Source organism: Phalacrocorax aristotelis, chromosome 6 (assembly GCF_949628215.1).
Source record: "Phalacrocorax aristotelis chromosome 6, bGulAri2.1, whole genome shotgun sequence".
Lineage (NCBI taxonomy): Eukaryota > Metazoa > Chordata > Aves > Suliformes > Phalacrocoracidae > Phalacrocorax > Phalacrocorax aristotelis.
Genome location: NC_134281.1, coordinates 48,997,757 through 49,011,635, shown reverse-complemented (window position 1 = coordinate 49,011,635; position 13,879 = coordinate 48,997,757). Strand labels below are relative to the sequence as shown.

Genomic DNA, 13,879 nt, shown 5'->3' with positions numbered 1-13,879 from the left:
GGGTGCCGGCAGCGGGGAGGGGGGAGCTGTCAGCCGGGACGGGTATGGATGGAGGGTGAAACCTTTGGAGGCAGGAATATGTGAGGAAGACCTTGGGGAGAGGAAGCCCAGGATATGCCTATGCCTATTTGCTCCTTCAGGCTTGTGTGTACTAAAAGCCTGAAGAGCCGCATGCAAAAGCAGCGGTATTCCCAAGTGTCGCCTTCCCGCGCCCGGTGGGATGTTACACCCCCTCACCCGACCAGGCTCTTTTTTTTTCCTTTTTTTTCCCTAAAAGCCCCGATCGCGCTCGGTCTTTGCAGCTCTCCGTGCGCAGGCCCGCAGCCGGGGTTGGGAGTGATGTGACACCCCGAGCCGTGCCGGGGCAGTTCGGCCCTCCGGGGCGGGAGCCGGCCCAGCCTCCCCCCGCAGGCGGCAGCTCCGCCGCCGGCACAAGCTGCCGGGCTCCTTCCCTGCCCTCCCGGCCCACGTCCCCGCCGGCGCCCGCGGTGCGAGCCGGGGCCGGCGGCGGGGGAGCGGAGCAAGGCGGCGGCTTTGAGCCCATTGCGCGGGCGAGCGGCACCGTGCCCGCGGCCCCGCGGGGTGCTCCCCTCCCCAACAAGCTCCGCCGTGATTTGGCAGCCTCTCGGGCGCTGAACCTGCCCCTCCGCCCTGCATTGGCTGAAGGCGGCCCGGGCGGTGACACCAGCCTCCTCCGCCTGAGCCCGCCGGCAGCGGCGGGTGGCCGGTCGCTGCCTTCGCCGGCGGGGATGAAGCTCTCCTGGCTGGGCGTGGATGTCTCCCGGGTGCTGCACTTGGCCGCCGTGTTCTGCCTGACCTGCGTGCTGCTGAAGGCCATCCAGCTGTACCACCGGCGGCGGGAGCTGCTCCGGGCGCTGGCCGACTTCCCCGGGCACCCCACCCACTGGCTCTTCGGCCACGTCCACGAGGTAGGGCGAGAGCCGGGTCCGCTCTGCCGGGGGGCTAAGGGGGGCGCGGGCATCCTTTTTCTCCGCCATGCAAACCGCATCCTCTGCTCGCGGTGCCTAGAGGACAGCACACGCAGGCTGCTGCAAAATGCGCGGCGGCAGGAGGGGTTAGCTGGCTCGCAGGTGAAGGAAGGGGTAGTATAACGTGGCGTGGGCAAGGTCTTGGCGGGGTGTCACCCGGGATTGGCGCTGGAGGCAGCAGGGCCGCGCTGCTCTGGCCCGGGCCTGGCTCCGCGGTCACCTCTGTCACCTCCCCTTTCACCCCGGTGAAAGCCCGGCACGGCCGCTGCAGCAGCCCCTGCGGCGCCGAGCGGTTGCCCGCTGCTCCCAGCGTCCAGAAGCACCCCATCTCCCTTCCCAGCTTGCACCGACTCGCGGGCAGGTGAGCCAGGCAGGGCATTCATCAGTTTGAATCACGTTTAAGCCACAAAACGCATTCCAGGTACAGCATCGGGCACAAGGTCCACAGATGTTTTTAAGGTTGCATTAAAGCCGTTGACTAAAGCCGCCCTGTTCTGGGTGCTCGAGGCGTGGGTGACTGTTCCCCCCGGTATGCGCTCTCCTGCACAGATCAGTGTGACTGCTTTGGTAAACAGACTTGCACCACTCATCCGCAGCTATGTGAGGAGTAACTGAGCTGCCTGATGCGAAGGGCTTTTCTATACATGCTAAAGGCTGCTTCAGATCATTCTGGCCTCTCCCGGGCTCTGCTGATGTCCTGCTTTAGCTTAATCTGTGGCACGTTAAATAACTGGCACCCTGAAAAGTAGCTGGGGAATTTGGAGGGGGCCTCCTAGGGCTTGCCTCTGTGCCGTGGCGGCCCCAGTTTTGCTCCGCTGGACGGGACAGTCAGTCTTTTGGCAATGTAAGCATGAAGATGGGCCAGTTTAGGGCTTTGTTGTGCTGCCAGTTAGACTTTAAAACTGCAGTTAAATAATGATCTCCTGTTTGTCAGTTGTGATTATTTATCCTCGAGCGGGATTTAACCATTTCTGCCAATCACTCACTCCCGTGGTGGCTAGGTTGTTCATGGCTCAACTTTCACCTTGGACAGTATTTTTTGAAGAATTCCTGTTTTGCAAATTTAATCATTTGCTGACTAAATGCTGCTGAATCCCCCAGAGGCCAACAGTTCATTGAGCCAGTGAGGAAACTGGCAATGCTCTGGGCACATGCTGAATACCAAGTTTACAGACACCTTGGAGGAGGACCACAGAGCTGTATTCAGGGAGAGCACTGACATTTCCTATTCTGTTGATTTAAAGTGATTAATTGCCAGTTTTGATTCAGGTCAGTTTAGTATCTCAAATATATTTGTCATGCTTTGGGTGGGTCTCCTGGGAATACACCACTTTGTTTTAAAGCATTCTTAGGTATTAGCTTCTGCTTATCCAAATCATTTGGTAGAAATTACATTAAAATAAAATGCATAGAGCTGTTCAGTCTCACTGCAGCAGCACGACTTTGTTAAAGCCCAGAGTGCCAGCTCCAAGCTGGCCAGACCAACTTCCCAAGGTCGTGCTTGGTGGGAAGCAGAGGAGAGCACAGAGCTGCCCCACGGGCACGGGGGGGCTGTCGGTCCCTCCGCAGCCCTTTGCCTGCATCTGCCCTGTGCGGGCAGTGATGGAGCCGGCCTGGTTTTGACTGAGCACGGAGCAGCTTCATGCTCAGATTTCAGCTCCTGTGTTCTCCGTTTCATTTGTTATCGGCACATAGTCATTAAAAGCACCTTTAAGCACCATTTCGCAGATGCTTTTAATGTTGGATTTGTTTCAAAACTTGCATTTCCGTGTGACATCAGGCTTTTAACTTTCTTCCTTACACCCGAGTGGGGTTTATACTTTTCTTTTCAAGCCCCCAAGGGAGGAAGAAGTAGAAATTATGGTCTTTCACCCAGAGCCTGGTAGCTGGAGCCCTGGTAAAGAAGCAGGAGCTTTCCATTCCCGTTCCTCTGCAGCCCACAGGACTTTACACCCTCTGTCCCCGGGAGAGCTTGGCACAGCAGGTGGAGGTTACTCACCTTGGGGATAATCTGTCCTCTCAAATAAACCCATCCCATTCTCTGCCAGCGCAGGGATGGTTCTTGATAGCACAAACAGAGGCTGGCACTGCAAAAACAAGGTTGGATGCAAAGTCTTCTAGCATTAGGACTTGTACCAGCCAGTCCTTACTTCCATTTGTGCTTTCTGTGGTTTTATGACAGGAGGAAGCACAAGCGGCTGTATCAAAGGGACTTCCACATGTTCAAGTATCACTTGGCTAAAGGCACTGTTCCAAGCCCTGCTGCCTTCTTTTCCCCCAAAACTTGAACCCTGCAACCAAAGAAATTGATGGTTCTCTTTAATAAATCCAAAGTCTTGAACTTAAGCAAGAGAACTTGAATGATAACTTTCTATCATAAGGGATAACTGGATGTAGTTTGTCATTCTGCCAAATACAGGAGGCACACAGGATGTGCTGCAGGGACCCTCCCAGCTCGCGGGGAGGGTGGCTCAGCCTGGTGTATGGAGCCTGGCCGTGCCCCCACACAGCCTGCACAGTTCCCTGGCAGACATCCTGCAGCTCCTGAGCATCCTCTGCGAGACAGGCCTGACATGGCTGATTATTTAAATATAACCCATCTCCCCGGTTGAGAAACACTAGTCAAACTGAAAGCTGAGCTGAGATAACTCAGCACCAAAGCGATTGAGCAAATATTCACTTGACTCAGTCAATAGGGTGACTTTGTGGCTGATTTCTACAATGGCATGCAGATGCAATTGAACTTCAAGCTTCAAGTCAAAGCAGCAGCAGCTATGTCAGCCCTAGCTCACCAAAATCTTTCCCCCTGCATATTGTGGCAGAGTAGTTTCTGTTAAAAGAAAGGGAATTCTTACACAGTTTTGTCTCTCCGATCTTTTTTTCTCTGCCTGTGAATTTGGATCTTTCCACCAGTCTTTCCACTTGTTCTTTGGCTATTGCCTGTTTAATATGCAATAACACTGGCTATAAAAGCAATAAAATGGTGATCACTTTCAAAGAGTGAACCCGCCGGTGTCGCTGTTACAAATGCTGGTGGTCATGTTATTCCTCAGCGTGCACCTTCCAAGGACCAGAGATGAACCCTTCTGGGAGCACCAGCTCTTCATTGCCATTAAATTAAATTCCTGGAAACCAATGAAAACTTAATTTGACATTATTAACCAGCGTCTCCTCCTCTGTATGCCCCATCAGTGACTGTGAGCTCATTCTGTTGAATTTTACCTGGACATTGGCCTTCTACACCTAAATGGCTGGAGGAAGCTGTGGCCCAGGTTTCCCGGTCAGGAGGCATCATTGCACTGGTGCATACAGAGCAGCAATGCTGTTGGCTGCAGTAAAAGTGCTGCTGTATTTTCTCACGACTGCAGGGTGCTAATTGCTCAGCCATGTGCAAATGAGAACATATTTGTGAGCCACAAAACGCTGATGCTGGCTGGGGCAAATCTGACTCTTCTTTGGGGTGGCCGTGGAAAAAGAACAGATTACGTACATGCACTGATAGGCACCACCACTGTCCCTGAGGATGTTCTCCATGGATAGGGTCAATTGATAAGGAAAAATTATTTTATATGAGGTTTAAAAGTAACAAGCATCTCTAATTCTCATGCTCTGCAAACCCAGAGGGACAACACCGTGTTTGCCATTGCCTGGTTTTGTGATGCAGAAAGACCTTGAGCTTTTTAAGACAGTGTATAGGGAGATTATTTGGTTTTTTTTCTCTGAATCTGTTTAATCTTTCTGTTTTACTTCTCCACAACTAGTTTCTCGAGGTGGAAGAGGTGCTGGACAAGGTAGAGGTCTGGGCACAGAAGTACCCAAACGCTCACCCTCTCTGGTTCGGGAGTTTCTCAGCATTCCTGGTTGTCACCAATCCCGACTATGCCAAGGCTCTGTTGGCCAGAGGAGGTGAGAAGATGATGCCTTCAGCTTGTGGAGCAACAACCATAACCTGCAGATTTCCCATTCCAGCCTAAAAATTCACAGCAAGGCAGGGTTTTGCAGAGAGATTGTCTTGCAGTAATCATCCAAAGGCATGGAGAGATACTCCTCCTTTTTGTCATGCCCTCAGTGCTTCAGGCACAGGGCTGCATAAGTGACAGGGGCCCCTCCAAATCTGGCAAATCAAACTTCCTCAAGTGCTCCTTGAAAAATTATCTTCTCAGTGCCTGATCCCAGCAAGGAGAAGACAGCTGGAAGCTTTTATCTCAGCTCAGTCCCCTGGATCCTACTGCGGAGCCAATATCTTTCATGCACTGAGAGAGAACGGTGTGAAACAGTGCTGTCTGGGAGGGTTGTTTATCACATAGCACAGACTTTGGACTACCAATACTTCTGTTTATTCCAGTCTGGGCATCTGCTTTTATACATGTTTCTCGCAGCTGGGTCAAACAGTGCTATTTTGTTGTGAAATACTGTTGAATTTTGCAGGGATGCCACTGATTCTGCTTCATACCCTACCAAAAGTGAGAGCCCAGAGGGATGGTTGAGGCGCAAACCATTAGATTGGTGCTAGTGAAACATTTACTATTTTCTTTTCTCTTTCTTGATGATTTTTTTTACAGATCCCAAGGATAACATCAGCTATAAACACCTTGTCCCGTGGATCGGTATGTATTCCCAGGGCTTTGCCTACCAGGAATAGTTCTGAAGTTAGTCAAGACCATGCTATAAACAGCATTGTGCTTGTTCCTTGATACAGTTATAGGTAAAAGCTTCCTGAAATTATTACATTTATTGAAAAAGGTACTAAAGAGTGCTTTTTCCGTGTTTCAAGGACAGAAAGTACAGATATAGTCATAGTACAAATGAGAACAACTTACACATCCACAGTTAGCAAAGGGCAGTGACAGGAAAAGCTCAGATTCAGTGGAGGACCAGTGAAAAATGCATCTGCTGATCTGAACTTCTCAGCTCCAGCAGTGCTGGTGGTTTTTTTTCAAAGGCAGCACTGTGTGGTTGCAGTGAGCAGGGCTCTGCTCAGCCTGGGGAACCCTGGAGCTGACAGCAACATTTGGAAACACTCTCTCCTAGCAGCTCAGCGAGCAGATTTAATCATGCTCCTTGCAGGCTGAGGCTGCCTCTGCAGGCAGGTGAAAGCAGCCTGCTTGTGCCCAGCAAAACATGCCTTGCCTGTGTTTCCCCAGGGAACGGGTTGCTGATCTTACATGGGCCAAAATGGCACCAACATCGAAAACTCCTGACTCCAGGGTTTCATTATGACGTCTTGAAACCGTACGTGGCCCTGATGGCAGAGTCTACTAATGTGATGCTGGTAGGACTCATATCTGATGCTCCTCTCTCTGCCCTGTTTTCTTTTCCCTGAACCTGACTGTTTAGGAGGTAAACACTGGAGCACTATTTTCTTGGAGTGCCCCTACTCGCAGCCTGGTAAGTGTAAGGACAGGCTGTGCTGGTCAAGGTTTCTGAGCCACCACAAATCCCTGCCCACAGGCTGGAAGAAACAAGCAGGTTGAGCCTCCCTGCGGGGTTTCTGGTACTGCTTTGGGCTCTGTGGCTAAGATTTGAGGATTAATATTACTGTTGTCCCCAAACTCTGCATAATCTCAATCACAACTGCAACTTCTTATAAGACATTTCTGTAAATGAAAAATTGAAGCAGATAAAGGTTCATAATAAATCCCGAAAATACAAAGGTTGGAGCAGAGCTACATTGTGACCTAAGGTTAAAGGATATCGTTTGCTGTCAACACACCCATGACTGGACTGCAGTCCCTGCCCTGCCTAATACACAGTGAAACTGTACTGTGCTTCCATCCATTGGTGCTGGGCACAATGGAAACCAGTGTGAATTACAGGTGAGGGGCACTGGGCTTTGTGCAAGTAGACCGACAGGAGTCTGGGTGCCAGATCTATTCTTCCTCCTTTGCCTCCCTCCATCCAACCTCCCCAGGAGCTCTGCATGGATCCTGGCCGTCCGCCCTCCCACCGGCCCAGGGAGCAGCCAGGAGCCAGGGACTGGAGAGCCAGGAGGGCTTTTGCAATGCACACAAGTGCCTGGCAGTTTATAATTCCTCGCAGACAATGCAAAATGTCTATTGTGAGAGCCCATGCCACCAGGTGGCAATCTTTGTACGTGCTAAGGACATAAGTCTGTCCATATATAAGCCCTGTTCCCCAGCCTGGTTTCGTGCTGAAGGAGCTCAGATGTGACTGTGGTCCTCCATCTCCTCCCTTTCTCAGCTTTGGAGTCCACTGGTTCCAGTGAGGCCACAAAGGAACAGAGGGTTAAACATAATTTCATGTCTGCCAAGCAAGAGATACAATATTTATAGTTTCTTTAGGGATCCCCTATGGAGTAGTTGAGCAAGAACTCCTGTATTATATGCTGGAAAAACACAGTGAGGGAGAGCTTGTGAGACAGCAGCTTGCATCTTAGACACCAAAGTCATATGTGCTTGTAAGAGAGAGACAGAAAACACAGACTTGGTGAAGCCCAGTGCTGACATATGCTGCTCTTGTGCAGGAAACACGCTGCACCCTTAGAAAGACAGGTAACATTCTGCCTCACCCAGCAATGCGCCTGTCCTGGGCTTCTTGGGGGTGCCTTTGCCCCAGGGTACGGTGTACCCAGGCTCACTGCTGCCAGGATATGAGAGTAGCAGCTGCCTGAGGCAAATCTCGTGTTAACCATCCCACTCTTGGCTTCCAGGATTTTGAAGGCAACTAAGAGATCCTCACCTTTTTTCCATTTCTTTGGGGTGTATCCCTAGCTGAGCATTCATTTTATCAGAGGGTTGCCTTCTCATTTCTGTCTCCTTTGCACCCTAGGATAAATGGGAGCAGCTGATCACAGACGGGAAACCAGTGGAGCTCTTTGAGCATGTCAGCTTGATGACTCTCGATAGCATCATGAAATGTGCCTTCAGTTGTCACAGCAACTGCCAGACCAACAGGTCAGTGCTGGCTGCTGCAAACCCTGGCAGAAAGTTTGCAGCTCTGAAGGGAAGTGGGCAAATTGTTTATCGTTGTGGTCCCAAATTTACAAACTTCCACCATTACCCTCTCCCCAGGAAAAACACCTACATCCAGGCTGTATATGAGCTATGCCACATGGTGCACCAGCGCCTCCGCATCTTCCCCTACCACAATGACATCATTTACTGGCTCAGCCCCCATGGATATCGGTTCAGGAAGGTCTGCCAGCTTGCTCACGACCACACAGGTATTCCCTGCCTTCATCCTCTCCCAAAGCTTTCGAGCAGGGTGGGTGATGGCTGACCAGAGGCAGTCGAGTTACCATCTGCCCATGCAGTGATCCTGCCCTGGAGCTCGGAACTGGGATCCAAGCAGAGCAGCAGCTTGCAGCAGTGGTCTCATCTAGGCATGAAGCAAGGGGGTCTCACAACTCCTGGGTTATTAAACTGAACTAACGGAGGAATTTCCCTCTGGGAACACTCTCGTTAAATGACCAGGGACTGTGAGACAAGGTATGGGCACTGCAGGCAACACCGAAGCAAGGAATGATTTTCCTTCCCAGGCCAGCCATGATTTTAATGCAGGAGGGGTGGGTAAAATAGGCTGAGTAGTCTGTGGTGGGCAAAGAATTTTGCAGAAGAGGATGGTAATGTGCACAGCATTTGCTGCTGAAAAAGCCAAACTGCCTGGGATGCAGAAGCACGTATCAAATGCATGATGAACTGAGTGGTGCCCATACCCTTGGGTGAGCTTAGCATTGGCAGGACAATTTTGCAGCTCAGCATCTCCTGCCCCTCCTGAAACTTTAACTATTTCATCCCCAGACAAGGTGATCCATGAGCGAAAAGAGTCCCTTAAAGATGAACAGGAATTTGAAAAGATCCAGAAGAAGAGACATTTGGACTTCTTGGACATTCTGCTGTGTGCCAAAGTGAGTGGCAAGGAGTGAAGTTGGTAGCTTCTGTTGGGGAATACAACAGGCAGAGGCATTTCATAGTCCTGTTGGTTTAATAGCGGGGGGGATAAAGGGATTTATAAGCCAAGGAAGAGAGGCCCTGAATTCAGTTTAAACAGAGATTGATTTTGTTTATGCATATCCCAGGGGTATCTCCATGCCCCTTTGCAATAGCTGAAATAATATAATATCCCCTCCTGGAATATTATATTTTATATTTATATCTGGGCCACTATAATAAATATATTTTTTATATATACGTGGGCCACTGAAAGTGTCTCTGGGCTGTTAGGATGAGAATGGAGCTGGACTGTCCGATGAGGACCTGCGTGCCGAAGTGGACACGTTCATGTTTGAGGGCCACGATACAACAGCCAGCGGGATCTCCTGGCTCTTGTACTGCCTGGCATCACACCCCGAGCACCAGGCACGGTGCCGGGAGGAGATCCAGGGGATCCTGGGGGACCGGAAGACACTTCAGTGGTAAGGTTGCACATTTCCTCAGCTGGTAACTTTTTATCCCATTGCCGGTATTTCTAAGTGAGCAATGTCTTCAAGGCTCAAAAGCCGGGGTGCTGAAGGAATGATTTGTAAGGTTACTGCATGCACGGGGACTTCATAGGATGGAGCAGATACTGCATCTTTCAGGTATATCTGCCTCCCTGCCATTCAGGGCTTCAGGGCTCCTATTGCCAGGGCAGAAATGAGAAAAAACCGTCCCAGACCAGGACACGCTGGATGCCGTGCCAAGACCTGGGCCACCAGCGTTGCCCTTTGCTCTCTCCACTTTTCTCGCCACAGGACGTTGCAGTTATGGCTTTTCACCTCTCACTGTCACTTTGCGCTTGTGTGTGTTCAGGGGTTGTTAAGGTTGTTCAGAGGTGTCTTGGGATGCCCAGCTTGCAGCAGCCTGTGGTTGGATGTTGTGGGTCCCTCTGTATGCCTCATCTGTTGCAGGGGGGTCTGCCCTGGGGACTGATGGCCGTAGGGCAAGGGGCCTCCCGGCACAGGGTGGTGGGGGGAGCGTGCGGCTCAGCCTGCCTCTGTCCCGGCAGGGAGGACCTGGGCAAGATGACTTACAGCACCATGTGCATCAGGGAGAGCCTTCGCCTTTACCCACCAGTGCCTGGCGTGTCCCGGCAGCTCAGCAAACCCATCACCTTCCCCGATGGTCGCACCTTGCCAGAAGGTCTGTAAATCCCATTCGCCTTCACAAAGTTGTGCTCTTGGAGATCTTACTGCCTGCCGCAGAGCTAAGGCGACAGCCCTGCCTCTGTGACCTGGTCCTTGCCAGCACAGATGTTCAGATAGGACTGTGCAGATGTTGGCATCCTGTTGATAGACTGAGGTCTGGGCTGTACAGCGGCATGCCCATGACATCCTTCCTGCCACCACCACCATAGGGCAGCCGTGCCTGTTTCCAAAATCCCTTCTCTTCCTGGCCAAGCGTGAGCCCATGGTTCACCCATTTTGGCAAACTGCAGGCGCAGGGGAACGGGGACCAGTACCATCCTGACTTGTGGCGTGGGGATTGCCCTGTGCTACTGCTTTCGTTCTCTGCTTTAGCACACAAGCAGACAGTGTTGGTGGGGGGACGATGTGCCTACGGTGCCGGTGCCTTCCTCATTTCCACTGTGTGGCTGCTTACTACTAAACAAACGGAAAATATTTAGTTTTCTCTAAAGCCAATGACAAACCCTTCATCAGTTTCCAATTGACAGATAAGACCATAATGATTTAAACAGCAACTTCTTTAGTTTCTTTGCCACTGAGCCTTTTTCTCTTCCTCAATTGTTTTACAGGCAGTGTCGCTGCAATAAGCATTTATCTTATTCACAGAAACCCCATGGTATGGAAAGACCCTTTGGTAAGTTTTCTTTTGCCCTTCTAGTAATTTTTCCCCTTTATGCTGTGCCTCTTCAAATGTCCTCTTCAGCTGTTAGGAGGAGAGCAGAGCCCCACCTTCCTGCTGAGCTTCTTTGGCCATGGGAACCACGCTGAGACGTGACTGCCTTGCGTTAGTCTCAGCCAGCTGCAGCACAGGGCAGTGAGACAGCAGCGTTAGGGCGGGATGCTGCCCAAACAGTAAGACAAAGTGCTCTGAAGAGCTTGTTGTATTAACAGGCAAAAAGGTGATTTTTTGCTCAGCCTACAGGTGGAGAATTGGGTGCTGGCTCCCCAGTTTTCATCATATCTCTGTCTGGTTTGTCTTGGCAGCACCATTGCAAGGCTCAGTGGAAGGCAAGGGAGTCTGGTATATGAATTGCAGTCCACCTCAAAATGAATTCTCTCTCCAGTGGGGTTGTTCAGAAATTATGGAGTGTCAGATTTCTGAAGATACCGGTCAGTACCATGTTCCTTAAATAACTGTTTTTTCTTGCTGCCTATTCTTTGTTTCCAGGTGTTTGACCCTTTGCGGTTTTCCCTGGAGAACATCTCTGGCAGACACTCTCATGCCTTTCTGCCTTTTTCTGCTGGAATGAGGTAAGGTGTATTGAACGCTGAAGGAGTAGCAGGGAGAGAAAATATGCATCCCTGGAAACTGCTCAGCCTGAGGAGTGTGTCCTGCTGTTGTAATTGCTGTTGGGGAATCACTTGCAGAGTGCTTTCAGAGGCCGCCGCCTGAAGTCCTGGCCTCGCAGCGTTAAATATTTCATGAGCACATAACAAGCATTTGTGCCACAGTGGGGTTCTGATAGCAGCAGGCAAAATGGGAAAGAAACATCGCCGGGCCCCTCTTGAGGACAGCAAACAGGGTCCCAATGCTTCTGAGCATCCTGCTGGCGTCACGCAGGGAGCTTGCAGCATCCCGCAGTATCCATGGACAGCTCCTGTCCTCCTGTCCTTGATGCAGAGGCCCCATCCCACCCCCTCATCCTTTGATTCCCCCTTGTCCCCTCCTCCCAGTCCTTCCCTTTGCCTTTTGCTCATCCCAACAAGGCAAACATGTTGCAGATCCTCCTGCCTGGAGACCTGCTGCCTCAGCTCTGATGGCTTCTCCATCTCCCCTCCCTCTCTGTGCTCATTGAACATTCAGGAGCTGCTCTCCCTGATGCTGCCCCAGATTTCCTCGGCTCTGCCCATGCCCCTGCTTTTGCCACCCAAAACACTGGCTGGGACCCCCAGAGCGGCCGAGGGGAAGGGTTGTGTGCTGGCGTGAAAGGGAGGGTCCAGCTGTGGGGGTTTATCTGTGCCCAGCACTGAGATCAGGTGTCTGAGCTGCTTGGTTTTACCCCAGGAACTGCATCGGGCAGCAGTTTGCCATGAATGAAATGAAGGTGGCGCTGGCCCTGACCCTGCTCCGCTTCGAGCTCTCGCCTGATCTCGCCAAACCTCCCTGCAAAATACCTCAAATCATCCTTCGCTCCAAGAATGGGATTCACCTGTATCTAAAGAAAATCCACTGATGCTGGAAAACGTCCTGCGTTCGCCGGGGGGGGACCAAGCAGATGACAGGACAGTGTTTCTCGGGGGCAAAAGGTGCAGGGCAGGGTTGGGGATGAGGATTCCTGATTTATGTGCTTCTTCCACCAGCTGAAAGCCCTTTCTGGCCTGGGCCCAGGTACCCTGGATCTCGGAGCAGCCAGGCGTGGCCATGCCTCCTTGCTGGCTTTCCCCTCGTCCCACTGCAGAGCCCAACCAAAGCTGCCGTGAGGGTTGTCCTCCCACTGCAAGGGGCCTGAGAACATCTGCGGGTCCCACCAGCTTCCTCCTTACCAAATCCTGCCTTTGCCCTCATGTCCTGGCCGAATCCGTGACCATTCCCAGCCCTGCTCCGTCGTCGGCACCTTCCTCAGTGCCTAGAGGTCAGCCCACCTCGCCTGCAGCAGGGACAGCCCCTGGCAGAACTCTGTCTCTCTTCTCGCGCTCAATGCGTCTGTTTTGTTGAAAGCACTGATTCCAGTTTGGGCTCTGAAATTCTGCCTAAACTGCAAAATGTTCTGTAATTTTTGTGTTAATAAACCAGTAATTATTCCTGTAACCGCAGCTGCGTCAGTTTTTATTGCTGATGCTTGCCTGCTTCATCACAAATAGGGTGTAAAACCCCTTTAGAAATGGGAGATGGAGAGGAAATCCACAAGCAGCAAGAGACAACTCGGGGGGGCATCTGGCCTGGCCCCTGCCCACGGGTCTCCAGCCACAGCCAACATGGCATCTCACATGGGCAACATCTCAACAGGGGTCCTATGTGCAATATTCATTTAAAGCTGCAAGGGGGAGTTCTGATAGTTAGAAGTGGGATTTTTTTACATCTCTTTTTTTTTTTTTTTTAATTTTCCTAAGCTGATAATGTTATGAGAACTGTATGCTTGAGTACACTGGAGGACACAAGGGAGCTGTTCTCTGCCTCTGCGGGAATCATTGGCGTAGAAAGTGTCAAACTGGGAAATCCCAAATGCTGCTGTTGCAATTAGCATTGCGGTGATGCCAGCTGTGGTTCCAGCATTGTAAGCAGGCTGCCGTGCAGTAAGACAGTGGCTGACTTCATGCAGCTCTCATCTGCAGAGACAAGGCAGATAGAAAGCAGGAGTGAACCAGGAGGATCTTTTTGTGGAATACACTGTGCTACGCTATCAACACTGCAACCCAGTCACTGGTGAGCCCCATTAACAGAATGATATATCAAACACAAGGTTTTGTCCAATTTTAATTTTAAATACACAAAGGGTGCCCATAATAAATAACAGAGATAATATAAATAACTTGTGTCATCTTTCACTCTGTTGCGTTAACAGTAGGAGTCTGAGGAGTGGCTAGGGAGAGACCCTACCATTGAGTCATGAGGTTCAGACAGGACTCCCTTTCTAAGCTCCTCAGAGAGGAGTCTAGGTGTGGCTAAGTCCAGTCTTAGTCTCAGACTTGGTCAACAGTTTATTTTCTAAGGGTTGTAGAGGTAACCACTCATCAGAGTATTTGTTGTTAGTAACTAGTTTGCCAGATGCCCCGGCTGGTGGCATTCAATGAGAACGGTCATGGCTAGATTTATGAATGGTACAAT

At 51.0% G+C, this 13,879-nt stretch overlaps 1 protein-coding gene across 1 annotated transcript; it reads left to right on the top strand.

The window, feature by feature from the left end:
* The first annotated feature begins 663 nt into the window (after positions 1 to 663).
* On the top strand, positions 664 to 12,862 carry LOC142059190 (cytochrome P450 4B1-like). The gene is made up of 12 exons (XM_075097691.1): positions 664 to 929; positions 4,751 to 4,895; positions 5,552 to 5,596; positions 6,134 to 6,261; positions 7,779 to 7,903; positions 8,021 to 8,172; positions 8,750 to 8,856; positions 9,173 to 9,363; positions 9,936 to 10,069; positions 10,683 to 10,747; positions 11,282 to 11,364; positions 12,119 to 12,862. Exons 1-12 carry the CDS (start codon positions 750 to 752, stop codon positions 12,285 to 12,287), a joined length of 1,524 nt encoding a protein of 507 aa, XP_074953792.1. The 5' UTR covers positions 664 to 749; the 3' UTR covers positions 12,288 to 12,862.
* The last annotated feature ends 1,017 nt before the right edge of the window (positions 12,863 to 13,879 follow it).

Excerpts from the sequence above, each read along its gene's own strand:
- LOC142059190 (XM_075097691.1), top strand. The coding sequence starts at position 750 with ATGAAGCTCTCCTGGCTGGGCGTGGATGTCTCCCGGGTGCTGCACTTG. Across the intron at positions 6,262-7,778 it reads AGTCTACTAATGTGATGCTG|GATAAATGGGAGCAGCTGAT; the intron begins GTAGGACTCATA and ends TTTGCACCCTAG. Across the intron at positions 10,070-10,682 it reads TGGTCGCACCTTGCCAGAAG|GCAGTGTCGCTGCAATAAGC; the intron begins GTCTGTAAATCC and ends ATTGTTTTACAG.